This window comes from Falco punctatus (genome assembly GCF_963210335.1).
Source record: "Falco punctatus genome assembly, chromosome: 15".
NCBI lineage: Eukaryota > Metazoa > Chordata > Aves > Falconiformes > Falconidae > Falco > Falco punctatus.
This window is the reverse complement of record NC_137595.1, coordinates 23,402,286-23,428,127: the sequence shown is the minus strand read 5'-3', so window position 1 is coordinate 23,428,127 and position 25,842 is coordinate 23,402,286. Positions and strand designations below refer to the sequence as shown.

The 25,842-nt window shown below is 52.0% G+C and overlaps 1 protein-coding gene across 3 annotated transcripts; it reads left to right on the top strand.

Annotated features, from left to right (window-relative positions):
* Nucleotides 1–395: 395 nt before the first annotated feature.
* LOC308053691 (BCL-6 corepressor-like protein 1) lies at nucleotides 396–25,833 on the top strand. Of its 3 annotated transcripts, XM_080365248.1 has the most exons (15): nucleotides 396–492; nucleotides 972–1,138; nucleotides 3,736–3,874; nucleotides 6,788–6,878; nucleotides 7,152–9,716; nucleotides 10,033–10,198; nucleotides 10,444–10,524; nucleotides 10,683–11,105; nucleotides 15,893–16,122; nucleotides 16,235–16,438; nucleotides 16,530–16,696; nucleotides 16,874–17,019; nucleotides 17,963–18,040; nucleotides 22,869–23,022; nucleotides 25,399–25,833. In XM_080365248.1, exons 3-15 carry the CDS (start codon nucleotides 3,789–3,791, stop codon nucleotides 25,829–25,831), a joined length of 4,824 nt encoding a protein of 1,607 aa, XP_080221374.1. In that variant the 5' UTR covers nucleotides 396–492; nucleotides 972–1,138; nucleotides 3,736–3,788; the 3' UTR covers nucleotides 25,832–25,833. The 3 variants fall into 3 exon arrangements, with proteins under 3 accessions (XP_080221374.1, XP_080221373.1, XP_080221375.1); XM_080365247.1 differs by having other exon boundaries at nucleotides 972–3,879; XM_080365249.1 differs by lacking the exons at nucleotides 15,893–16,122; nucleotides 16,235–16,438; nucleotides 16,530–16,696; nucleotides 16,874–17,019 and having other exon boundaries at nucleotides 972–3,879; nucleotides 9,985–10,198.
* Nucleotides 25,834–25,842: the final 9 nt, after the last annotated feature.

The following is a 25,842-nucleotide window of genomic DNA, read 5'->3' as shown; positions in this document are numbered from 1 at the left end:
AGGAACATGCTACTGTGGTATGTGATCATTGAGGCACCTGAGAGAACTGTTATGGTTAAAATACAAGGGAAGTCCTGCTGCTTCTGTCTTCTTTTTGTTTCCCAAGACAAAGGCAGTTCGGCAGGCCTAAATATTGACATTTACAGAGCCATTTGAGAAGGTAAGGGGAACACCCAAGGTTTAAGAACACATAAACAGGAGACTCTTGGGGGTGTGTGTGTGGGGGGTGTGTGTGTGTGTATGAGACATTTTGCTTCTCCCAGACAAAAGCAGTGTCTTCAAAGGTTGGTATCCTTACTGTCGTTGCTCATGCGTGATGAGGGCTTATTAATGAATTTCCACTGTAAGGACAGAATGTGCTTCTTACGCCTTCATTACTCCTTCTGCCCCGCCAGGAGAATCTGCGGAGCAGATTTTGAAGATGATACTGCCTTGCAGGAGTGACCCAAGCACAAAATACTGTGACGTGATCCATGGGAGCTCTGTTACTTGGTAATGGCATGGTAACTCGGCGCAATTACTCATATTCTTTAAATGCAAGTGTATTTGGACTGATCACAGCAAGAGTGGCTTCCAAGGTTTTCTTTGCAGTGCGCATTGCAGCCTGCCAAATTGACATTGATCTTGGAGATGAGTGAGGATGTAAGGTACAGCAAGACTTTAACTTTTGGAGTGAAGTTTGGAAACTGGGCACTTATAGTAGGAAACTGGAGGAGGAAGGACAAATGATGGAAAAGTGACAGTCAGTTGCCAATTAGATGAAACATGCCTCGTACCAGCTCTTTCAGTTGGCCAGTGCCAGTGGAAACCTTTGTTGTGTTGGCATAGGGAGTACCTGATGGTGAAGACACAAGTCTGGAATAGCTTGTGCCCTTCAGTACCAAACCCTGAACATTCAGAAATGAACTCTTTGCTTTGTGGGATTATTGGGTTTCTTCCATTATGTTCACATCTGTTGGTCTTTCTCATAGGCCAAAGCATGTGTCAGCAGGAGCAGTGCCAGGACAGCTTGGATGAGGGGACTGCTGGAGGAGACACCGATGTGACTTCTCCTGTCACTGCCAGCTGTCCTGAGAGAAGTCCTGAGGCTGGTAAAGCATAAAACTGAACAGCCTGTGGCTGGATTTCTGCGGCCAGTGTAAGGAACTGAAAAATATAATAACCACAATGTTTTGCAAAGTACTTGAAAGTGGATCTTTGCCAGAGGGAGTTGTTCAGTGTTTTGTGAGGTGACAATCTTTAGTCACTTAGTTCCTTAGTGAAAATGTCACATGACAGTAGCACCAAGATTCCTGGTACGCTAACAGTAACGTTTCCTTCAGGTAAGGCAGCTGCAATGTTTCAAGCCTGGAAACCAGCAGATGTTTAGGATGTCTTACTTTGAGACCACAGATAGCTGTTGTTTGATTTAAGCCATTACAAGAACTATCAGCATGGCTTGAACTGAAGTTGCTGTACGGTAAATAGCCACAGCAGCTGAACTCTCCTGATTTGCTGTTCTTTTATTTGCCCTAGAGTGCACTGCACTATCTTAAAATGATGCGCCACAGGGATACACCGCAGACTCCCCTCCCCTTATTCCAGTGTGACTCATCCAACATGTGGCTTGCTGGGAAAAGCTGCTTTAAAAGCCATTCTTTTAAAACCTCTAGGATGGAACGCACTAACATTAAAAAGGCAAGGAACAGCAGGGCGTAAGGTCTATTCTAACAGACTTTTGATTAGGGTATGTAATGGAAATAGGCTTTAGGTTACCAGATCAGATCATTCACTTCTCCAGAATTTGATACATGAGTCTCATCAGAGCTGCTCTAGAGGAACGGATCTCTTAATTCCCATGTAAACTGCAGGCAAACAGTAGCAAAGCGCTAATGTCCTGTTACTATCTCTGTTACTATGTCCTGCTGGCTGTCTTCTCGTGGCCGTTGTGCCTCCTCTGTTGACCGGTTCTCACTCAAGTACTCAAAATGTGCTGTTTCTCCCAGCTCCTTGTACCACGCCACTATCATTTTTCCCTTGCCATGCCCGTTCTCAGGTCATGCCTGATCTGTGCTTAGTTGAGGCTTCAGCTCATCTCCAACTCCTTCCTGTTCTACATCGTGCAGCCGTTGTGCATCCCCTTCCCCCATTGCACAGAAGGTCCCTTTTGATATCTTCTGAAGCATCTGTCCTGCCACTGTGCTCAGGGGCAGAACTTTTCTCTTTCCCTTCTTTCAGTTTAGCCTAAGATGGTGAAATCCCCGCAGATTGTTTGTTCCCCTATTTCCTTTATGTTGCATTTCTCTCCAAGCATCGAAAGACTCCTCCCCTTCCTGCTCCAAGCCACCTCTCATTCTCTTTGGGTATGACCCTGCTCTCTGTCTTAGCGTCTGCCTGAGTCTCCCTCCATTATACAGTATTTCTTCCATCTTACGGTATGTATCTTTTAGCAGGTTTCCCCCTCTTCTCGTAACCTCTGATTTCCCTAGTTTGTTTGCTCACTTGTGCCCTCATATGTGCAGATGGGTCAGTTGCTTCTTTTTCGCAAACAAGCTACCTTGCCCCGATTTCTCCTGGGTGCCTGACCCTTCTTTCCTGTCTGGAGGATCCTCACTGGCATGTTTGGGCTGGGGTGAGGATATCTGGCAGCAGCTGTGTTCAGAGGTGTCATTCAGTTCCACATCTTGATCCCTTGAGCTGCTGGCTGGTAGATCCCTGCGTGGCTCGTTTCAGCATAAGCGGATGGTGCAAGCTGCTTCTTGTCCTGTTCAGTCCTTCTGTCACCAGGAGGTTTTTCAGGGAAAAGACAACCGAGGGAGATTTGGGATCATGTGTCACTTTCAGCTTCTTCCCACTCTCACCCGCTGCACCAAGAGCATTGCTGTGGCTCTATGCCTGCTTTACCTTCGTGTGTTTAGTATTCTCTGAAGCGAGAACCTCTTTGACAGCATCTCTCTCTGCCTTTTGGCATCAGTCCTACTTGGTTCAACCAAGTCCACTTGTTAGCACAGTAGAGCCTCTCTTCCTTCGTTGCCTTTTCCCTGATACGACTTGAGCAGCAAAGCTGCCTTAATGCTTGAACACCCAGTGCTGCACAATTGGCTGCAAAGTTCTCCCTCAAAAGCTCCTCCAGCGGACAGTGAATCTTGGATGCTCGTGGATCTCTGGATTTCCTCATGTTTTCCACCCGTAATCCCACTGAATACCAGCACCTTCCTGACAGAGGGAGGGGATAATCACTTGATGGCACTGTCTGCGGCCCTGTTGGCAAACCTCTGCTCCCCTGCAGGGCACCCCAGCTGCCTTCTTGTTTGAGGCTTTCCCCCTTGAACCCGCTGTGTGCCAGTTTATGAAAGTTATATGAAGCTATGGGGATGCCAGCATTGTAACAGACCATCATGAAGAAGCTTGGTCTTGCGGCTCACTACTGGGGTCTGGAGGCTCCTCTGGAAGGGGGAGAAGAAGAGTGGAGGACTCTTTTGAGGGGCGCATATGTGTGCAAAGACACCTGTGTGAAGCTCTTAGGGTAGCTAGAGGTTTTTGGCAATAACATTGTTTAATATGAGGATGAGCGTACTGTGGATTCTGTCCCAAGGCGCTACTGGTGTCTTCTAGCCATCTTCCAGGCACAGGTGTAGCATTTTGGGTATTGCACCAAACCTGCCTGACAGCGAAGCTGCGGATGGCTCTTTTTCAAGCAAGGTTGAATGCGAGCATCCCAGGGAGAGTTACTAATCCTCTGGTTTTCTTTTGTAGGCAGAGTGGCCCCGTGAGCCCCAGCAAGTCCCGGTTGGTGACGAGCAGCTGTCATGATCTCTACAGCACCTCTTTACAGTGGGGTGCACAACTGGACCAGCACAGACCGGATTCGCATGTGTGGCCTCAACGAGGAGAGGTGAGGTGCGTGGGCGGCATGGTAGGGGAAGGAGGAAGAGAGTGGAGAAAGTGCGTTAGGGATCGGGAAAGGCTCCGGGAAGGGAGCTGGTGCTGGCTTAACCTGTTCTTACTATGGTGTAAAATGGACTGAGGTGCAAAAGAGCTGCAGGGAGGGGATGGGTGTGTGGTTAAACAGTGGCATTCTGTGCTGGTCCCCACATCCCGTGCTCCAACAAGGAAGGCCCACAAGCAGAGCATGCTGGAGTTCTCTGCAGAGGAACTGCTGGCTGCGTGTAGCTGTAGTGCATCCATGACGTTGGTGGGTGACAAGGCTGAGTTGTCTGCATGTGCTCTTGGCTTCAGCAGACGTGTGCTCTTAACTGCCAGAGAGGGGAAGAGCTTGACCCGCTGCGAGCCAAGCAGCTAAGACCTGTCGGCGGTGACCCAGGAGGGTTAGTACAGACCAAATGATTAGAAGGGAGAGTTGTGACATGCCACCAAATAGGAGATTAGGGAGGATTAGTGGCTGGGAGGCAGAATCGATCAAGATGAGTTCTTGGGCTGCCCTGTGGCTTTGCATCACCTTTTTATTCCACAGCTCTTGGGGGAGTTCTCAAAACTGATCAGTTTGTGGCTTCCTTGAGGCTACTACGTGCGTTCATTGCATTTGCCAGAGCCAGAAAAGTTTGACGGGCTTGAAGGCAGCACGTACCTGTCGTTCCTCACTGTGGGTGTTGAGGCTTTTGGCGGCGAGTCCTCCGAGGGCCGGTCAGAAGAGCGGTGGGACAGGGAAGAGTTCAGACTGTTGCTTGAGGCAGACATGCGGACAGAGATCATCTTCAGCCCTCAGCAGCCGCTTGGCCTGCTGTGTGTCCCTCAGATAAGAGCTGGGGATGGCGTTGCCCTCCGCCTCTCCTAAACCACTTGGAGCTACTCCTAGTTGACAGCAAACATCAAAGCTCGGGGTGCGAGTGAGACGGGCACAGCGGGCTGGCTGCAGCCGAGCGCTGTCCCTTGGCTGCCTGCCCCGCTTGGGGCCAGGTGGGAGGCAGCTGGCACCGGCTGGCCGTGCTGTCCCCGTGCCCTGCAGCCGGGTGTGGTGGGCTCCCCACGCCGCGGCACGGGCCGGCCTGTGGAGGAGCCGCGGTCGGCGGCATTCGGGGCCGGAGGCGGGGCAGGCCGCAGCACCGGGGCCGGGGCTGCCGTCGGGGCCGTCCCGGCAGCTGGCAGGGCCTGGGCCCGGCACGGGGCAGAGCCGGCCCCGCCGCCCTGGCAAGTAGCCGGTGGCGGGAGGAGGCGGTGCCGGTGGCGGGGAAGGGCCGGGCCCCGCTGTCCAGCTCCCGGCCGCTCGCCCGCCGTGCCGCGGGCAGCCGGCTGCGCTCGGGCGCCCCCTGGCGTCTCACCGCCGCGTCGCCCGCCTGTGTGTGGCGGGCCCCGGCCCCGCTCCGCCCGCCCGCCCGCCCGCCCGCCTGAGGGCTCCTCGGGGACCGGGCTGCGGCGGCGGGCTGGCTCCGGGACCCCCGCTCCCCGCCCCGCAAAGGTCCCTCTCGCTCCGGCGGGGCCGGGTCTGCCCTAGCGCGGGGCTGGGCCCCGGGGCCTGGCCACGTCCGGGCCCCCTTGTGCGGCAGCCCGAGCCCCGCCGGCTGTGCTGAGGCGGCCTGGGCCCTGCCAACCCGGCCGCCGCGCCACAGCCCGGCCCGGCCCCCCATCTCCCCTCGCTAGTGACAGGCCTCTCCGGCCTGCTGTGGCCAGGCTGGGCTGGAGGGGCCCTGCCAAACTGCTGCCGAGGGGGCAGGAGCCGCTCGAAGGGACCAGGCTGTCACGGGGGTTGTGAGGCAGCCCGGAGCGGGGTGCCTGTGCTGGGGATGCGGGAGCCTGAGGAGAAAGCTGGCTCCTGTAGCTTGTGTCCATTACTTTGTGGTGAAAGCCTGGGGGTTAGGGGAGCAAATCCAGAAAAATCACGTCAGCAGCAGAAGCTGAGCTGGAGGTTGGTTCCTTCAAGAGTAGAGAATCCCTGTGGGGTAAATACTGCTGGGGCAGGAGTGTCCCAGGCCAGGGCACTGAAGACACAAGCGCTGTCTCCTGTGCAGGGTTCTCGCAGATGCCAAGAACAACTGTCTCCTCGGTGTGCTCCATTTCCACAGAGCTCACAGTCCGTACCCCAAATTCAGGCTTTCCGCTCAGAAACTGTCTTCCAAAGAGAAAGGGTCAGACGCGCAGGCCAGCAGGGCACTGCACACCGAGGCGGCTGCCCGCACCTGCTGCTTCTGTTACGGACGGCTTGAGCCCAGATAGCTTTGGCGCTGGGGGGAGATGTCCACCTGTGGCTGGCGGGGAGCAGCAGGGCTGGGCTGGGGAGTCCCAGGGCAGGGAGTGAGCGTGGCTGGGAGACAGAGGAATGGGGAGTGCGGAGGTGCCTGTGGAAGAAGAGACGGGCAGGATGGGGCTCGGGGGAGGATGGGACTGGAAACGTGTGGTGGGGCAGAACAGGAAGCGGAGGGGTTGGGAGTGGATGTGTGGAGCCGGACTGTGGTGCAGTGCAGCGCAGCCAGGGAGGGCTGGGCTGGCCCATGGTGACACCAGGGGGTGTGTGCCAAAATGGCCATGGGTAAGGAGGGTGCACAGAGCTGCTGTGCCACAGAGAAGGTCTTGTCAGGCCCGTAGGTGGTGTAGGGTAAGCATTTCTGTGTGAGGAGGTGCTATCCAGCGGGCAGAGCTCTGGGAGAGGGAGGCCGCAGTGGACAGCAGTGTTCCTCATCCCCTCAGCCTGCAGTGGCCACATAACATGTGTTGATGAGGAGCTAGCTACCTGGAGCAGGCATGCTGCTTCAGGCTGCCAGCTGATCTGCTGTCCCATGCGGGGACAGGGAGGGGTAGGATCCTGGGAGGGTGTCTTGGGCTTTCGTAATGCTGTGTCTTGTTCCTCGACTAGGAGAGCCCCCCTTTCTGATGAGGAGTCTAAAACGAGCAGCTCCCAGCACTTGGGGTCTCAAGAGTTTTGCGTCAGCAGCAGCCTTTCCGAGGTGAGCTCCTCGTGTGCACATCTGGGTTCAAGAAGGCTTTCCCTGGTGGAACAAGCTAAACAAAAGCATCTACCCTAATGGGTCTCGCAGGCTCCTTCTTGAAGGTGGTGCACTTAGGTGCAGTAAGGCAAAGCAGCGCTCTAGTTTGTCAAGAACTGTTTGCCATTTCTGCCTCTGTGTCCTGAGCGGGGCATAGAGAGGAGGTCCTGCCTGTTGTGCTAGGAGCCACTTTCACAGCTCTCAGGAACACCTTCTTCTCCCTTCTTGTTGCAGGTGGAGCTCACAGCAGTCAGCAGTGGTGGCAGCAGTGCCCAGGGGCTGGATGCTGATGGCAAGGTGGAGGAAAAGCTGGGGCCCAAACTGGAAGAGCAGCCACCTGATCCCAACCCAAACCCTGAGCGTGTGGGAAAGACTGTGAAAGATGATGCCCTGGGCCCTCTGGTGAGCCAGGGGGATGGCAGAGGGCAGGAGCCTCCAGTCCCCAGAGCTGCTGAGCAGGAGAGCGGTGGTGCTGATCCTGCCTGGACACTTGCAGAGCCTCACAGTGACAAGCAGGCTGATGCTCCTCCAGCCTGCTCTGTGGCTCCAGAGAGCGAGCCTGCTGGGAAGGAGAAAACCACCCCAAGCACTGGAGCACAGGGGCCAGGCACACTGGCAGAAGGGACGTTGTCTGTGGTTGTCTCCAGCTGCAACACCTCTGCCTCCACTCCTGCTACTTTTACTTTGAACAGAGTGTGCTTTCCCACATCTCAGGCCCCTGCTATGCAAAAACTACCCCTGACCTTTCAGGCTGGGGCAGTTCTGAGCCCGAGCCAGTCACTGGTGTACATCCCACCACCCAGCTGCGGGCAGCCACTCAGTGTGGCTACGCTGCCAGCCACCTTGGGGGTCTCCTCCACCCTCACCCTCCCTGTCCTGCCTTCCTACATACACGAGCGTTGCCTGCCAGGCATTATCGCTTCCCCAGAGTTGCGCTCCTACCCCTACCCCTTCTCTGTCACCAGACCCTTGGCTTCAGACGCCAAAGTGGTGTCTGTGGAGGTGAATCAGTTTAGCTGCCCCTCGCCCTCAGGTGGAAGCAGTGCCCAGGCTGCTGCTGAGGGCGCTCCCTCATGCACCGCTGGCCCTTCCCTCTCATCCAGCCAGGCTGTGCTGGCAGCATCGTGCGGGAGTGCTGCTCCGTCTGCTGGCACTGGTGCGCACGCCAGAGCCCCGGCAGCTCCCGAGCCGCAAGTACCGGGGGCTGCCACTTCACTCTCTCCTCTGAAGTCGCCTCCACAGCTAGAGCGTGAGATGGTCTCCTCTCCAGAGTGCAGCGAGATGCCTCTCGATCTCTCCTCCAAGTCCAATCGTCAGAAACTGCCTCCACCCAGTCAACGCAAAACACCTCCTATGCCCATCCTCACACCCGTGCACACCAGTGGCAAAGCTCTCCTCACCACAGTCCTGTCCAAGTCCCAGCGTGCAGCCCAGACTACGGGCAGCAGCGTCACCTCGTGTCTTGGCACCACCCCTCCCTTAGTCATCTTCCCTGAATTCCTGCGCAATGGCGAGCAGGGTTCCTGGGTGAAGAACACCACGCTCATCAGCACCATTCCAGGCACCTATGTCGGCGTCGCCAACCCGGTGCCTGCCTCGCTGCTGCTCAGCAAGGACCCTGGCATGAGCTTCAGCAGAGATCCGCGCCACCTTCCCAAGCAGGAGCCTATTTCCATCATTGACCAGGGAGAGCCTCGCAGTGCTGGGGTTCCCTGTGGGAAGAAATCCAACCAGGTCAGCACAGAAGGACAGCAGGATCCCGCCAGGAGACTTCATGGTAGAGTTGCTCCAGGAGCTCCTTTGTGTCAGTCCAAGGACATGTCCACCTGGAATCCTGGCCAGGGAAGTGTGTACCCACGATGCCCTGTGAATGGAAAACCTTCCAATCCTCAGCTTCTGCCTCTTGGCTGGTCTCCTTATCATCAAACCCCCCTGCTTTCGATCGGCATCTCTACAGCAGGGCAGCTGCCCCCAAACCAGAACAGCTCCTGTAAGCCAGCTGGTGCAGGTGAGCTCCCAACATTCCCAAGCGTGCAGCCCACAGAGTCCAGCACAGCTGCCCAGAGCCTGCCAGAGGGGCTGCCCAGGCTCCCACCTGAGGAACGGGAAGCTGCAGCCAAGAGCAAGAGCTGCCGGGCCTTGCCCAAGCTCTATGAGGAGCCAGCCAATCCAGTCCCACTGGTTGCTGGTCCATCTCTTCAGACCAATGCTGTGGATGTGAAAGGGGGGAAGGGGAAGCTGGACATTCCACAGAAGAGTCAAGACTGTGATCAGCCAGAGGCTGACTCCAGTAAGGAGGGTAATGTACAGACTGAGGCTCCTCAGGGGAGCTGTAGCCACAAACAGTTGGACGCAAAGCCTAAAAACCAAGTGTTAGCAGCATATTTGTCGCATGATCTGCCTGCAGCTGGGCAGCAGAGCCTGCGAATGATTTCAGAGGTGCCCACAGAGAGTCAGCGCAAGGAGCTAGGCTGCGAAGGCTCCCAGGAGCCACCAGCAGTAGAGCCCCTCCAGTGCGTGTGTCAGGTGGATCTGTGCAGGGTCAAGAAGGAGCGAGTGGAGTGTGACATGTCATTTACCTCTGTGACTTGTCTACGAGCTGGGACTGCTCCCCAGGCCTTTGGTGAGGTCAAACTCAAAGGAGCAGGCCAAATCAAGCAAGAGGGCAGCATGCACTGCAAGTCCAAGCGGCAGCATGATGGGGACGCCAGGCAGGCCCACAAGAGACTGAAGTGTCAAACCCAGGATGGTGAGGAGCCCCCAAGCAAATCGGGGAGCCGGAGTGCGCATGGCCGGAAGGTAGGTGGTATAGGCTGGGCCTCTTGGGTTATAGCAAAGGTTAGCAGGCGAGGTTGGAGGCGAGGAGGGAGCTCTTCACAGAGGAGGGCACAGCTGAGTGCACAGGGCTTTCCACCCATGCTCTTTGGCATTACCTGGCAGTGGATTAATGTACCCGTGTCTGCAGGTTATCTAGAGCAAAAATGGATCTGGGGTGTCAAAAGTGCTGGAGGGCACCAGCATGATGAGTAGGGGACAGCGTTTTGTCCCTTCTTTTTTGCTACTCCAGCTCAGTCATTTGGCAGCTCAGGCTTCAGTCCGTGTCCTCCATTCACAGTGGCGAAAACACCATGACGATCTGCATGACCTTGGCAAGCGAGAAGGCCGAACCGGCCTGGGATCAGTGAAAGATCACAACAGTCTCAGGGTAAAGCGTAAGCGCAGGAGGCCAGCAAAGACGGAGTTCCCATCGCCAGCACACCGTGGGGACAGCCACGAGGAAGGTACCCTTGTGAATGGCAATGTATTATTGCGGGGTCAGGCTGCAGCGTTTCCCGTCACCCTAATGCCCGTGTGGCCAAACTGTTGCTACTCTGAAGCTGAACAGCCTCTGGAGCTAGTGGCTTCCCGTAGTGGGTTGAGATCCAAAACAGAGCTGCGATGTGATGCTGAACTGCCCTTCCCAGGCCAGCAGACTTGCGTGGACAGATGTGTAGCATGTTTTCTCAAGGCGCAGTTTTCCCCACAGGTTACCTTGAGAAGAAGCCCAAGAACAACTTTCGGGATTTCATTCCGGTGGTGCTGAGCAGTCGGACACGCAGTCAGTCGGGTGAGTTGGTGCTAGGAGACCCAGCTGGGAGTCCTGGGTGGGCTGTGAGCCTTTCCCTTTTTACATGGCCTTGTCCCTGCCTTCTGTCCTGCCTTGCAGGGGTTTTCTTGTAGATACTCTTGGCTTTTTTGTCAGCTAGAGATCTCACTTTCTTGCAGGAAGCATCGCTGGCTCTTCTGCTGCTGTGACAGGAGAGTGTGATGTGAGCGGTCAGGAGATTTTACCATTGTTGGAGGAGGATCAGGAAGAAGAGGAGGAGGAAGAGGAGGAGGAGACATCCTTGAAACGTCGCAGGCTGCGAAAATCCCACAGGACATCACACTATCACAGTCGCAGGGCCAGGGACAGGTCTCTGTCTGAGAGGAGCAGCTGTTACACGAGGAGGAATCGGGAGCTGCCCTGGAGAGTGGAATCACCCAGGCAGCTGTGGGAGCCCAACGAGGAGGAGGAAGATGACAGCCACATCAAAAGGAAGAAAAGGAGACGACAGAAAAGTCGGAAATACCAGACGGGGGAATATTTGACCGAGAGAGAGGAGGAGCGAGTGGGCTACCCCCACAGGAGGCGAAAATCCAAAGCAGGTACAATCTGGGAAGGGGATTCCAGTATCAAGCTGTGGCCCAGCACGGGGTATTGTTTTATTGCTTTTTTTTGTTACATGTGGGAATTTGGTGGGGATTTTGTGGGGTTTTTTTTTTGGTAATGATGAAACTCCATCATTATTAATGGCTTGATGTCCACAGCGTGGTCTGCTTCAATTGATCAGCTCTTTCAAAAATATTGCAGTAAATTTTGGAGTAGGAAACAGCAGCTTGTGTGCCTAATTAGATACTGATCTTACTCTCAGATTAAGAGAGAGGGCATGGGAAAATGAGAATAGGATGAGGTAGCACAGTGAAATATTTCTGGACAAGAATGGGCCCCTGGGAGTAGTCAGCATTCCTGGCTGAAGTGGAGGGACATGGAGCCATCACAATTCAGCTGGGCTTCTTTACATTTTGTCTTGCTTTATTAAGGCAACTTGCAAGCTTGCACCAAGGAGCACAAGGATGAGAGGATTAACAAAGCTAGAGTGTCTGCAAGTGATGGAAAAATCCCCCACCATGGTTTGTATTTGCAGCTTTGCTAGGAGGAGAATGCTGTGCCACCTGCCTGCATCCCACTCACTGCTCTACCTCTGCTCTTGTGTTTTCTCACATAACTGCCCAGACCATGTGGTCAAAACCAAATCTGTGATCTGTGTTTCCCTGAGGTTTAGCAGTCTCCATGGTCCCTTCTCTCAGCCTGTGTGGGGCAAGTTTGAGGCTGTTGGGAGTAAGGCTGGGATTCATCCAGCAGCGTACTGGTGTCTTGGTGTGTGTGCTGACAGCTGGCTGGTAGCTTGTAGCTGTGTCCGAGCATCCCACAGGTAACTTCTGCCAGGGCTGCAGAAGAACATGTCTGAGCTGTGGTGTTGGGGGAAGTGCTTCTGCCAGCCCTCCATATGCTTGGGCCCTTCTTTTGGAGGTGATGTGGGTACAGAGCTGTTGCCTTTTGCCACAGGACTCCGATCGCCAGTCTTCAGGAGAGGCTGAGATGCTGCTGAGGCGCTGTGAGAAGTAGTAGAGGTGGCTGCTGTCCCCCCACCAGCTGATCTCCCAAGCTATGTTTCTTCTCTGGCACAGTTTTACTCTATTGCTGCATTGTCTGGGTGCTTCTGTGAGACCAGGAGTAAAGTTTCTGATGGGCTTCCTGGCATCTTTTCAGTTAGTTCAAGGGTGCTCTCAGACTGTCTACTGCTGCTGCTGGTTCCAAACAGAGCCTGAGGAGGAAGTCTGAGTGCAGCAGCATTCAGGAGGGTTTTCTCCAGGAGCTTTACCACACATCTTAAGAGTGTCTGTCTTCTGTCCAGATTTTAGAGGTGCAGAAAAGATCACCGGAAGACACTGAGACAGGTTTATGCAGGTAGGAAGGGCATTCACCATTAATTTTTGCTGTAATTGTGAAACAAGGGTAGCAAAATGCCTAGGCCAAATACAGATTAGAATCTTCTTAGCTAGAAATGCAGCTAAGGAGGGTGTAGGAGTTGGGTCCTCAGGGACTGCTTGCTTGGCCCTCAGATAGGTGAGCTTCTGTATTTTGGATTCAGAAGTTGTGACCTAGAACCATGGCTGGCTTTAGAGATGAGGACTTGGGCATCACTGTGGCACTGTAAGCTGGCTGGCAGCCAGAGGAGGGACAGGGGGCCAGCTCACGTGTTTGGAGAAAGCAGACCACTGTGTCCTGTGCTAGCTAAAAAATCTGTGTCATCACTGGGTAATGAGCTGCAGAGATCCACTGACAGATGCCTGGCTCACAGGGACTGAATCGTCTCCAGGAGAGGGATCAACACAAGCAATCTTGGTTGCTAATGTCACCTCATCATCAAGCGCACCTAAGAAACAAGCAAGGCCCCTAGGCTTTGGGACGAGCACTTAGATAAAGGGCACTTTTTTATTCCTTTGATGGTGAAGATAATGCTTGAATCCATTGGCTGTGTCTCCTCTCTGGCTGATACCGCCTTGCTTTCGGGAAGACCGCTTTGCTCAATCAGCTGGACTGGCTGTTCCTCACCTAGGAGTGCACACCCTGGAGTGTCAGTGCTGCTCAGCTATAGCTGAGGTGCACACATTGATGAAAGCATTAAGCCAGTGGTGTTCCTCTGTCTCCTTTGGCTATTGAAGAGAGTGAAAATAGATGCAGATCCCTGCCAGAACCACATCTTGGACCTCTGGACTAGAGGAACCCACTGTCCACCTCCCTTCTGTGCTTGGAGGAGCGATGGAGTTGCTGTGTTTTCCTTCTGCTGTGTGTGCAGGGGCTGCTGGAGCACACCACTTGCAAGCACACACCGTCCCGTTCACTATGTGTTGTTTGATGTGTCAGCATTTTACCCCTTTCTCTTCACATACCAGTCAAGAGACTTGGCTCTTCCTTGCCATGTTCTCGACTCTTCTTAGGTTCATGCCATTTGCTACCTGACTCCTCCACAGCCCAAGGGTGCTGTTCATTGCTGGGAAGGTGTTCCCTGACATGGATAGGCAACCTGCCAAGTGAGGAGTATTTAACCTACACTGATGGGCTACTTTAAAAGCTTTGCTGTAGAATACAGAGCCACTGCACACTGGCAGAAGGAATCAGATACCGGAGAAGGAGCATCTCAAGTCCTTGTATATTGCCCTGGGTTAGTTGTGAAGTGTTGCAGTGCTGTAAAAGAGGAGGACAGTGTTACAGACAGCCCAGCAGAAATCTCCGTCCAGTGATTACTTCCGAAACAGCAAGCAGGCTAGTGATTGCTGCGTGCTGCATTCTTTGCTAAAATTTTGCTTAGTTGTAGCCTGAGAGTTGTGCTTAAGCTTGAAAACAAATGCCGTGTTTTGTGTGGTGGAAGTCAGAACTTCTGCCCCAGACCACATCTCATGGGTGCGCTCCACTTTGTTCAGAGCAAGGAGATGTCTCCTGTTCCTTGCCTAAGTACATCCTGCATGCTGCATTGTGTTGGGGTCTGTCTAGCCTGCAGTTTTCTTCTGACCATGGCAAGCACAGAGGCTGTGCAGGGCCAGGACTTGAGCGCGGTTGCTTCCTGGACTTCGGCTGCCTAGGCTTCCCCAGTATGCAGAACAGCTAAACTAGGGTTGTCCCTGCTCAGGCCTTCTACAGCTCATTGATGGGTCTGTTGTCCATGAATTTGCCTAAGTCCTTTTTTGTCCTGCAGATAACATCTGCCTCCATCGCCTCCAGTGGCAATGAAGCCCTGAAGTTCTCTCTGTGCTGTGCAAAGTCCTTTCTTCTGTCTGTTTTTTTAACTGACCCCTTACTCATTTCATGGAGTGCTCATTAGTCTTGTGCTGCAGGATTGGGTGAACAGGATTCCTCCACGCAGCTGATCCACCTTTGAGTGATTCTTTCAGATTTTGGTCACATCCTCCTCTTCCTTCTCCTCTCCAGCTTGAGGAATCCCAGTCTTTCCTGTAGGGCAGCTTTTCCACTCCTCCGTTGTTTTGGTTGCCTTTCTCCACTTCCACTCTATTCTTCCTGAGATGTGGAGACAGAACAGCACAGCAGTACTTGAGATGTGCTTGCTTTGAGATTTATTTGTGGTTCTACCTTGGTATTTTGGCCAAACCCATTTCTTTGTGCAAGATCTGTGGCCCATGCTTCCTAGCAGTAACAAAACATAAATGGAAGTTATATTGCGGTGCTTGACATGGAGAATCTAGAGTCTCGGCGTACCTTGGAAGCTGAAGATGCTGCTACTGGAGTGCTGCAAAACCTGCCTTGGCACTGAAGGCAGCAGTGTCCCTAACAGACGTAAAATTTTGTTCCTGGAGTTTATCCTTTCGATTCCTTGAACTGATCCACTGGGGCATCTCCTAGCTCTTCACCTAGAAATGAAGCAAAGTCTTTGTTCCCAAACAAAGTGCCCAAAGCTGCGGGGAGAGCCAGGCTTGAGAGACACTGCAGAGCTGTGTATAGATGCCTCCTCTGTCCTTTGATCTGTGCAGGGCTCTTCCTTTGTAACCTTTTTTATTCCAGCACTGATCGTCTGCACAGAGGGAGGTGTATGGCATCATACAAGTCTGGGTGGTTATTTGTTCACAGGGCTTTGCTTTCTTATTCCATACTTTGTTTTCCTGCTGCTGTCATGCCCTTGCTACGGGATGTTGCTATTTCAGGGAAGCAGAGCGCTTGTCCTTGCACGATGCATGGGACTCTGTAATGAGCAACCCTGCAACTCTGTATAACACAAGGGAGAAAAGACTGGATTTCCCTTGAGGCCTCATGGTACTTCCTACCTGCATGCATACTAGTTGAAATTGCAGTGTGCTACTAAGTTAAGGGGAAGATGTGAGAGGGCAAGGCAAGGTCTGGTTTTGCAGGTAGCAACACAATGACTGTTTGCAGGCAGCTTAAAGGGGATGCCTCCAGCATTTTCTGTCGCTCAAAGGGGTATCCCATGTGAGTCCTGCTCGGCCTCACAGGTAGGGGAACACACCATAGAGCAGCATGCGATTATCAAACTACTGGGAAGCGTGCTGACGAGCTGGATTGTTTTGTACTGGGCTCCCTGTTAGACCCAAGGAAAAGCCTTAGTCAGTTGTGTGCAAGCCCCAGCTCTCATTAAGCTTGGCCTTTTTGGACCAGGACCACTTGTGTCTTGTGTCCATGCTGAGTCCATCCCTGGTGGGGAGAATCTGTGCACTCACTCTCTTCTACTTACTGCAGTGCCTCCGCCATGGATCTGCAGCCATCAAAGATTGGCAGTTTGTTTTGCCTGGGGGCAGAGATCTGGGTTGCTGGCCTTCCGTGCCATACCTAGAGAAGCTTCTCATTCCCATTTCTCCTTTAGACTTTAGGTACCGGAAGCAGAAGGAGTCTGCGAAGGGTAAAGGCACAGAGCTACGATTGAGGAGCAGGCTTTCCCCACCCCCCCGAAAATCTCAAGGACGCCCAGACTTTCGGAATGGCTTCTTCCTGGAGCCCTCCAATAGTTCTCCTGTCCAAGAAGAGCTGGAGAAACCATCAGGAAAACGCAAATGTAAAACCAAACACCTGGCAGGGATCTGTGATGAGGGGAAGGTATGGCTTGGACAGATGAGGGGAACACGTGTGGGGAGAAGAGAGAGAAGGGGACTCCTGTTAGTAAGACAGGGCCACATGTGCCAAGGAGTTGTATTCCATTATTTTTCAGGGGAAGGGCTGCTGGAACCAGCCCAAAATGCGCTCTCTGAAGAAGCCCCAAGACTTGTGGACGCTTTGTAAGTCCCGTCGGGTCTCAGGGAGTTCCCCTGAATTGCCCATGGCCCAGAACATTCCTCCTGGAGCTCGGCGGCTGATTGTGAACAAAAATGCAGGGGAGACCCTTCTGCAGCGAGCAGCTCGATTGGGCTATAAGGTGAGTTTTAGTGCCCTTTTCTGCTCTGTGTCTTGGGCTGCCTTGTCTGGGTTTGTGTGTAACCAGGCCTGCAATGCTTTTGTCCATGTAGGACGTAGTGCTGTATTGCCTGCAGAAAAAGAGCAGTGATGTGAACCATCGTGACAATGCTGGCTACACAGCTCTGCATGAAGCCTGTGCGCGAGGCTGGATCGACATCCTGCACATTCTGCTAGAGCACGGTGCCAACGTGAACTGCAGTGCACAGGATGGCACAAGGCAAGCCAGTGAGAGGGGAACATCTGGGGAAGCCCTGAGAAGCGTAGGGGCAGGGAGCAGGGCGTGTTTTTCAGGATGAGCTGTTGGTCATTGCTAGGTTTGTTTTAACTCAAAACAGAGCGTTTGCTTTGCGGACCCGTCCAGTCTCTTTTTCTGCTAATGCTTCTGTCCTTGCAGGCCTGTCCACGATGCAGTAGCAAATGACAACCTGGAAACCATGTGGCTTCTACTCTCCTATGGTGCTGATCCCACTCTGGCCACTTACTCTGGGCAGACAGCTGTGAAGCTTGCCACCAGTGAAGTGATGAAGCGCTTCCTCTGTGGTAGGTGCCAAGCCTGGGAGCAGCAGTGCTTCCATCCGTCCTGTCTGGCAGCATACGGGACCAAATCTAGGTATCAGATGTTTTAGAAGTACTTGAGCAGCAGGTGACTGAATAATTTTAGTTCTATCCTGTCATGTGTATGTGGTTTTACCACCCCAACCTTGATTATAGAATTGTATATGGTTTTCCAAATAAGATGCAAGTCACTTTTCAGTCTTTAACGTGCAAGGAGGTGGCAGTGACCTCTCGTGGTCACACAACTGAAGACAGTACTGTGTATGAGGCTTGGAGACAGTGTTCCACAGTTCCCAGTTACACTGCACTGCATAACCTGAGTGAGCATATTTTTGCTGCCAAGTGATGATGCCTTCTACTTGAAAACAGCTCTGCCCAAATGCTGCCTGCCTGCTGTTGTTAGAAAGGACCATTTTGGCTCCCTATGGCCGGGAATGAAGTGTACCCGCTTTCTGTGCTGTTTGTGTAGAAGCAAGATGAGTGTTGTGGCTTCTACATCCCAGCAAGGAAGAGACAGCTAGAGTAGCAGTGGTTCCCAGAAAGATACAAGGCAGAAAGTCTCCCGTGTTGAAAAAAACTTGTTTGCCACTGTCTGTCTGAGCTCCTCCAGGCTTAACTATACATGCAGGTGTCGGAGATGTAATTTTGAACTCAAATCCACCCTAAGAACCTTTCTTTCCAACCCACTTAGTGTTGTCCATTTTCTCTTTTCAACTTCTGTTTCATGTTCTCAGGCACAGGGTCGCGTTGTCCTCTCCTGAGGTACCCTTCTTGCAAGTCAGGTTTCAGCTTTTCCCATAATGCCTAACTGCAAAGTGGCGAAAAGCAGCAGAGGTGAACTGGCTCACCCCAGATCAATGGATATGCATGCCAGGGTCATGCTTTGACCAGTAGCTAAATGTTAATCCTCTCCATTTTTTCTCTTTAGATTACCTTTTGGATCTCCAGGGGCGCACTGATGGGGATCCTCGAACAGCGTGGGACTTCTACAGCAGCTCTGTACTAGGTGAGCTCATTCTATGCCCTTTCATGTACTGTACATATATACATTACTAAAGGGGCTAAAACTTTGAAGCCTCGTCTTGTTTGATCCTATATTGCTTTACATGGGTAGTGGGGTGGCGGGGTGGGGAAAAGCTAATACCCAAAGTCCAGAGCAGAGAGAAGTAATGCTAGGTAATGACACATCGCTCACTCAGGTCTGTCCGTGTCCTTCCCAGCTCATGTCTTAGAGACCTTGCTGTCATGTTGCATGCTGGTAGTTGCTCCTGAAAAGGACATTTTCTTTGGGAAGCTGCATGTATAGATCCCTCCAAATAGGCTGAACACGGTGTGCAAGGCTAGAACCCACATGCTGCTGTGCCTCCTGAGGGTCTTTGGGTATCGATCCAGGAGCATGTTATTCTTGTAGCAGTTCTTGCTACTCCCCAGCTAACCAGTCATCAAGATAAACCCAAGGAAGGCAGAGGACATACTTATTCCTTCGAGGTGTAGAAGTCTTGAACTTCCAGGTTCCCAGAGCTGCCCATCGCTCTCCTCCGCTTTGGAGGGGGGGCACTCATCCAGGTGAGGTCCTCTTCTTACAGTGCTGGGCATTTCCCAGTGAAGGCATGATTTGTACCTTTTACTGTCACTTTCTGAAATAGTGGTTACCATTTTAGAAGTTTTCTTGAAATGATACAGGCACAAGGTCCACAAATTGTTCCCTGTGTTGCTCCATTCCCCAGGGGTCCATGAGTGAAGATGTTCTGGATCTAGCTGGGGGACTGGGCAGACTGCAGTGTCCCTCCCAACCACTTCTGAGATAGGAGATCAGCACTGTCAAGCCCTTCATAAAGACTTGGGTTACGTATGCTGGCAAGCTAGAAGGCTGTTGATTTTAGTTGCTCACATAGTCATTTCCAACATCCTCCTAGAAATGAAAAAAATCAGATACATATGGAAGGGTACTCTTGGTAGAGGACTTATCCTTGGAGGACCGTGGTGTCTCTTCATTTCAGAATAAAAGAAATTCTTTACTCCTAAGAACACTTTATTTGTACTCCTAAGAACACTTTATTTGTAGGCTTTTGCACCTCAGGCGCACCAAGAAGACTGTTCAAACCACAGCCTCCTTCCTCTGAATTTCTCACTCCTGAAACTTATCGCAGTCCTTTAAGAAGAAGCCTCTTTACCACAAGAAAAATAGTTATTCTTTGACTTGAATATTTTAAAAGTAAAGATATTACCTCTTTTGATTTATCACTGTTTCCCACTTGGATTCCTCTTGATAAACAAGGAAGGAAAATTGTGTGTGGTTTTGTGGGTAGGAGAGTTTGGCTTGCTTTGATTACTACAGCATGCTGAGTTCTTGGTTGCCCAGAGAGCTGATGTGCTTGAGTTCTGGTATCTGCTTGTGTCCTGTTCATCAGCGTCCTTTCCTCTTGAGGATCCTGGCATGAGATTTAGACTGCCAATTGTCATACCCTCTCTAGGAGGCCCACTGCCACATGCAAGTAATTTAGAAATGTGCCGTCTTGTTTTTCATATACCCTAATGCCTGAAATGGAACGAGTGGATCTTGGAAAAGCAAGCCAATTGTGTTTTGTTCAAATTAGCTGCTTGTCTCAGTTCTTTCATTTCCCTAGCCCTTGTCTTGTCTTGAAATATCTTGTCTTGCATCATGTCTTCCCACTTTTCTGTCCTCCACCCCATAGGTAAAAAAAAAAAAAAAAGCCTTTTTTTTTTTTCAATAAGCAAACCACCATTGAGTCTTTGGTGTTTCTTGGAGGAATGCAGGAGTGCTGGGATGCCATCGGTAGTGGCAGTTTACCACTCAGAAAGGCCTTGCTGAGACACTTGGCTAATACATGGAAAATCTCCCCAGGGAGCGCTGGGCACTGCACTTCCTTTCCTTCCCCTGGACCTTAGTCGAGATTTTCAGAGTATTTCTTCAGAGTATTTCTTCAATTGAGGGTGGAAAAAGACTACTTTCCCTGTCAGGCGTGTCCTACCTCTTGCATTGGGACTTCACACTAAATCCTGGCCACGGTGGGTACGTCTCTGCTGGGTCTCTGTCATTCATGTGGTGCCATCTGTCAGGTTTTGTCTTCCATCTCTCCTGCGCTACCTGAAGCTGGTTAACAAGCCAGACAAATCCCACATTATCTGCCTGTACCCTTCCCTAGAAATGTAATTTCATCCTTGTTGCAGTAAAGATCCTTCCAGTGTGGACTGGCCTGATGCTTGCATCTCAGGTGCTTCAAACTTTAACAGTTACCTCTGCACAGCTCTTGGGAGAACATAGGTTCCTCCCAGACATCAGCAAATATCCCTGCAGAAATGTCAGTGACGCAAAACGTTCTGAAACCCTGTGGCTTTGGTGATGATGTGGGATATTTCTGTCTCTGGCTTGGCGAGAGGATGACAGATCCCAAGCCAAATCACCACCACGCTGCAGTGAGAGGCTCAGTCACACTGCCCCTTCTTTTGCCCCTCAGCAGGGAGTGTTCCCAGTGCTGCCCTTGCCACTGCCTTTGGGAGGCTGTGTGGCAAGTTGTGGCAAGGAACTAACTCAGTTGGGAAGTAATCCTTTATCCTGCCAGGTCTGTTTTCAGCGGGCACAGAAAGGGACCTTCCTTTCCATCCACACCTAGATCAGCTTACAGCAGTAGTGAAATGGCAGCATTAGACCACTGTCACCTGTGCTTTGCCAGGACACTGTGTGAGTTGGCAAGGAAGGGCAAGATGCCTGAGCCTGTGAGAAGGGGTTGGTTTCTTTACAGTGGCGTTTACTGAGTGTTTTGAAATGGGTCCTTTTGGCTTGGTTACCTTCAGCAGCCACCTCGGGTCACCAGGAGCAAATACTGCCCAGGGCAGGGGATTACCTCATTCAGCTCTGGAGTAACTGAGCTGCTCCCAGCTGTCATAGGCAGCAAACCAGCTCAGCAGAAAAAAGTCCTCCTCCTTCAGTGGTTCAGTCCTTCAAAATTTGCCTTCCATCAGGTCCACTAACTGAAGCACAAAGCATTGCATGTCCCTCAGGGTGGAGGAGAAATCCCAGGCCCCTGCTTGATCTGTTTTTATTCTTTGAGGCAAGAATGTTGTCCACATTTTCCTTTAGGTCTGCACATCTCTGGGAGCCAAAAGATAATGAGGGAAGCCAGGGTGTGGGATCTCTGAGGTCTGAGTCTGGTAAAGTCATCAGCATCTTGGACTTCACACTACTGTAGTTCCAGATACAAAGTCCCACGCCAGGGTTTTGTTCTACACCTGGGAGTAGCATTGTTGTGTCTGATTGTCTCCCTGTTACTCTGCGGTGGTACAGAATGTTCCTGTTCTTGTCGCAGCTTTCACTTGGGCTAACAGACAGGACTGAGTATGAAGAGTTTTCAGGACAGACATTGGACTGTGTTGTTGCCGCATTAAATGCATTTAATTCTTTTTTTCCTGGGTTGCTCAAGAAATTGGAATTTTTTTGGTGATGGCATCTGAGCTTTGCCTAGCAGTGATATCAGACCAATACCCATGTCACTTATTTTTGTCCTATTCTACAATGAGTTTTGAAGATTTAAGTACTCTGTTTTTCTGTTTCTTAGGGATTTTTTTTTCCCTTGGCAGGACTAAGAAATTACTTCTTTTTTTTTTTTCCTGAGACCCTGTTTGAGCCTGTATCTCCTGTCATCTGCTGTTGTTTCTTTATTAAAATAACATTCTCACTGGGTGCTGGATTTATTCGTAGAGCAGTATGGTGCGTGGAGCTTTCTCATGCAGCACACCATAAGATTTATTTTTTTCCCCAGCCTTTTCTCTTGCACGTGGTATTGAACTTTTGCGTGATTGGTTTATTTGCTCACTAGCACATTTGGTCTGACTTGTTTCTGTAGAATCTGAACTCTATTTTCTGGAAGTTTTTGGAGTTACTCTATTTTATCTCAGCGGGACAAAAACCACTCTGCAAACCTAAGACTATTGATACTTCTTAACAATGAAATCCAGACAGCAAGCCGTTTTTCAACAGATGGTTTTTCAATTCAGATTAGTGAATGGTAAATTTAACTGCTTTTAAATGGCTGATGGATCAAGTGCGCTATTTGCCATCTCTTATGGACACAAATCCTGCTGAAGCTCAGGTACCTCCTGGAACAGCCAGCTTCAAGCCAGAAATCTGCAGGGCTGATTCTCTGAAGTCATGCTTGGTGTTGTTTGGTTGTATTAGTCTTTAGATCTGCTCAGTTTGGTGGCACAGCCTTGCAGTCCTTACTTAGACATGGTTGCTGGCACACACCTCTAGATAACCTGCTGACAGTTGTCAAGAGTGGAATCCGGATGGAGAAGTACTCAACAAGCAGAGCGCAGTGCCTTCCTTTATAGGATCTGTGCAGAAAAAGCACCTCATACATCCACCTCCTGCTCTGGCGCAGGCTCTGAGGACACCTGTGCTGGCAAAGCAGAGGGGACTGAGGCTGTTTCAGGGAGAGCCTGGGGGCCAGCACGTGTTTGGCCCAAGAAAAGACTACCAGTCAAAGTGGCTTGTCTTGTGTGCGGGATCAGTGTAAACCTAAAGGTTGCTGCTATGACATAAGATGTTCTTTCTACCTGATGCGGTCACCAAGTGGAGTCTTGCTGTGCAGAGCAGCCAGCGCTCACACAGTTCCTCTGAGATGAGGGGCTCGAAGGAGAGCAGGAAGAGCCCCCGGGACTTGGCTCTTACAGCTGCTGTGATGTTGTGGGAAGGTTCATGTGAAATTGCAGTGGTAGCCGGTTCAGCTGGGCAGAGCTGTTCCCCAGGGAGTGATGAGCACTGTCTGGTGTGAAACTGTGAGTGATGCCAATGTCTCTTTTGCTTGTTGCAGAGGGGAAAGATAGCATTGGATGTGATCTTCTGCTCAACCCTCCAGGAAGTTCAGACCAGGAGGAAGAGGAGCAAGAAGCAGACAACTTCATGTTTGAGTTCTCAGACAAGCCACTGCTTCCCAGCTATAACCTCCAAGTGTCAGTGTCTCGGGGGTGAGTATCTTTTCCCAGAGCAGAGAGCATTTGGGTGACATTAGTGCTGGGCTGGAGAGCGAGCTCACAGAACAGAGCCCTTGAGCTTATGAGGCTAGCAACAGTACAAGAAAGCCTTAGGCTGCTCTCCAGGTGAGAGATAACATGAAATATAAAATTCATACCCGCCTGGGAAACTTTGAGAGCCCAAGCTGACTGTGTGCTAAGGAGACAGGCCATACAGAGTTGCACTTGTGTCCTGTAGACCAGAAAGCACTCCTCCAAAGGAGATGATACCTTTATCCCTGTTCTGCAGGTAGAGACTGAGGAATGGTGCTATTGTAGCTTCCCCAGAAGGAGCAAATTGCTGCTGCTGCAGCAGTAACCCTCTTGTGGCACACTCCCTGTCATGAGCCATCTCATAATGAAGCATTGGACAGACTCTTACTTAGAATAATGTGAAGGTAGAAACGACACTTTGTGAGCCCCAAGTCAGAGAAGCAGGTAGAAGATATAGGGTAAGATGGAATTTGTTTGACTGATTGTGTGATCCTCCCCCTCTACTCTGCCCTGGTGAGGCCGCATCTGGAGTGCTGTGTCCAGTTCTGGGCCCCTCAGTTTGAGAGGGAGGGAACTGCTGGAGGGGCTCCAGCGGAGGGCTGCCAAGATGATGAGGGGACTGGAACATCTCCCTGATGAGGAAAGGCTGAGAGAGCTGGGTCTGTTTAGCCTGGAGAAGAGAAGACTGAGAGGGGATCTCATCAATGTCTACAAACACCTTAAGGGCAAGTGTCAGGAGGATGGGACCGGCTCTTTTCAGTGGTGCCCAGTGACAGGACAAGGGGAAACGGGCACAAACTGCAGCACAGGGAGCTCCATCTGAGTACGAGGGAAGAACTTCTTTATCTTGGGGGTGACAGAGCACTGGCTCAGGCTGCCCAGAGAGGCTGTGGAGCCTCCTCTGGAGACATTCACAACCCGCCTGAACGTGACTCTGTGCAACCTGCTCTAGGAGAACCTGCTTTAGCAGGAGATTGGACTGGGTGATCTCTAGAGGTCCCTTCCAACCCCAGCCATTCTGTGATGCTGTCATTCTGTGATTCTCAGAGGTCCACCTCTGAGGTGGTCACCTTGGCTTCTTGTTGCAGTCAGCAAAGACTTGACGGCAGGATTTATCCAAATGAGGGCAGGAGTAAACATCGGGCTGGTCCTTGGTCCTCTCCCCCAGAGTTAATGAAAAGAGGAGAAAGAATGAGGGACTACAGGTGAGGGAGACCTATACATGGGGGAATCAAGCAAGGAAAGACCCCTTTGGTTTCGGAAAAGACGGGTTTAAGGGACGACTTGTTTAACACAAAACTGAGAAGCAGCACAGGTAAAGCCAAAAGGAATAGCTGTTTTTGTGTCATCTGTCTGATGCCTGCTGTTCTGTACCACAGGTGGTCACAGGCTTGGTGTCCCCTTCACAGACAGCAGCATATCAGTCATTTCAGCTCCTTGAGGTTAAGAGCAGCTTGCGTACCTTAGGTGGTGCTTTTCCTTCAGATTCAGGTTAGAGACACTGGGTTGGAGGCAGGGCCTTGTAGGAATGCAGTCAGCGTCTGGCAATGTGCATCTCTTGGGGTCCTGCTGCTCATGTTCCTGCAGAGTTCTGGCTGTGCGGCAGCATGGCAACCTGCATTGCTTGGGACAGACCTGGCCGCCCTCAATGAGCAGGCGGGGGTAGTACAGGATCTCCCCGTGCAAACCTGCTGCAAGCCTCCCTCTCTCCTCCTTCTGATGCTGCTCCTAGCCCTCTTTTTCTCCAGCAATGAGCAGCAGTGGCTTGCATTGATGGGTCCCAGTAGACTTGTTTCCCCTCCATCGTGGGGAAGGCTACATCAGGGCACAGCACTGGAGCGGTCCTCCCTTCTCCACCCCTTCTGACACCATGTCTCTTGGATTTGCCGGGATTGCAGCGGGGCGAAAGGCGACTTGGAAGAGGCAGCAACAGCAACAAAAGTGCTACTTTTCTGTTTAGTGAGTTTCTGTGCCTGCCAATTTCTGTCCATCCAGAGGGACACATACGGCACCCAGGAGAAATGGCCGGGTGGGAAACGGAGCCTCTGGTGTGGCATTGCTGGGTGGGGATGCTGCCGGGACACCTTTGGTGGCATACCTTCCACACCGATGTTCCTGTCCTGAGTGCTTTAAAAAGCTGTGACCCGCAAAATAGTGATCAAAGCGAGGTGCATCTCTGAGCCTGGGTCCTGTACGTGTGGTCTGCCCAGGCCCCGTGGAGGAGGACCCCACGGAGAATAGTGCCTGGGCCTCATCAGCGGCGCTGCGTTTCAGGGAGGCAGTGAGGTGGGCATACTCCTCCACCCCTAACCCACCATCCCCTTACTGTCCTTGCAGGCCCTGCAATTGGTTCCTCTTCTCCGATGTGCTCAAGCGGCTGAAGCTGTCCTCCCGCATATTCCAGGCCCGCTTCCCACACTTTGAGATCGCCACACTGCCCAAGGCGGAGTTCCAGCGTCAGGTCTCTCTCAGCCAGGTGCTGGCACAGGAGGAGGTACAGGAGAGTCCCGAGCCGGCACAGGGTGCTGCAGAGACAGTGGGGCTGGTGCACTACGACAAGCTGTTGGGGAGACTCTGCTGCTCCTCCCAGCGCACAGACACCTGCTTCTGCACTGGTGCTGGTAGTGGAAGCTCTGCAGCTCAGCCCAGCTGTGCCCAAACCCCACTGCTGGTGGCCAGTGAGCTGTGTCCAGCTTTAGTGCCTGGCAACCCTGGCTGTGGGGCAGCCATTTTCTGTCTGGCTTCACCCTTGGGAGCAGAGTGTGCATAATATTTGTTATT

Coding starts and splice junctions, on each gene's coding strand:
- LOC308053691 (XM_080365247.1), top strand. CDS start 3,662: ATGGCTCTTTTTCAAGCAAGGTTGAATGCGAGCATCCCAGGGAGAGTT. Junction 11,106..15,892: donor GAGGCGAAAATCCAAAGCAG/GTACAATCTGGG, acceptor TTTCTCCTTTAG/ACTTTAGGTACCGGAAGCAG. Junction 18,041..22,868: donor CTACAGCAGCTCTGTACTAG/GTGAGCTCATTC, acceptor TGCTTGTTGCAG/AGGGGAAAGATAGCATTGGA.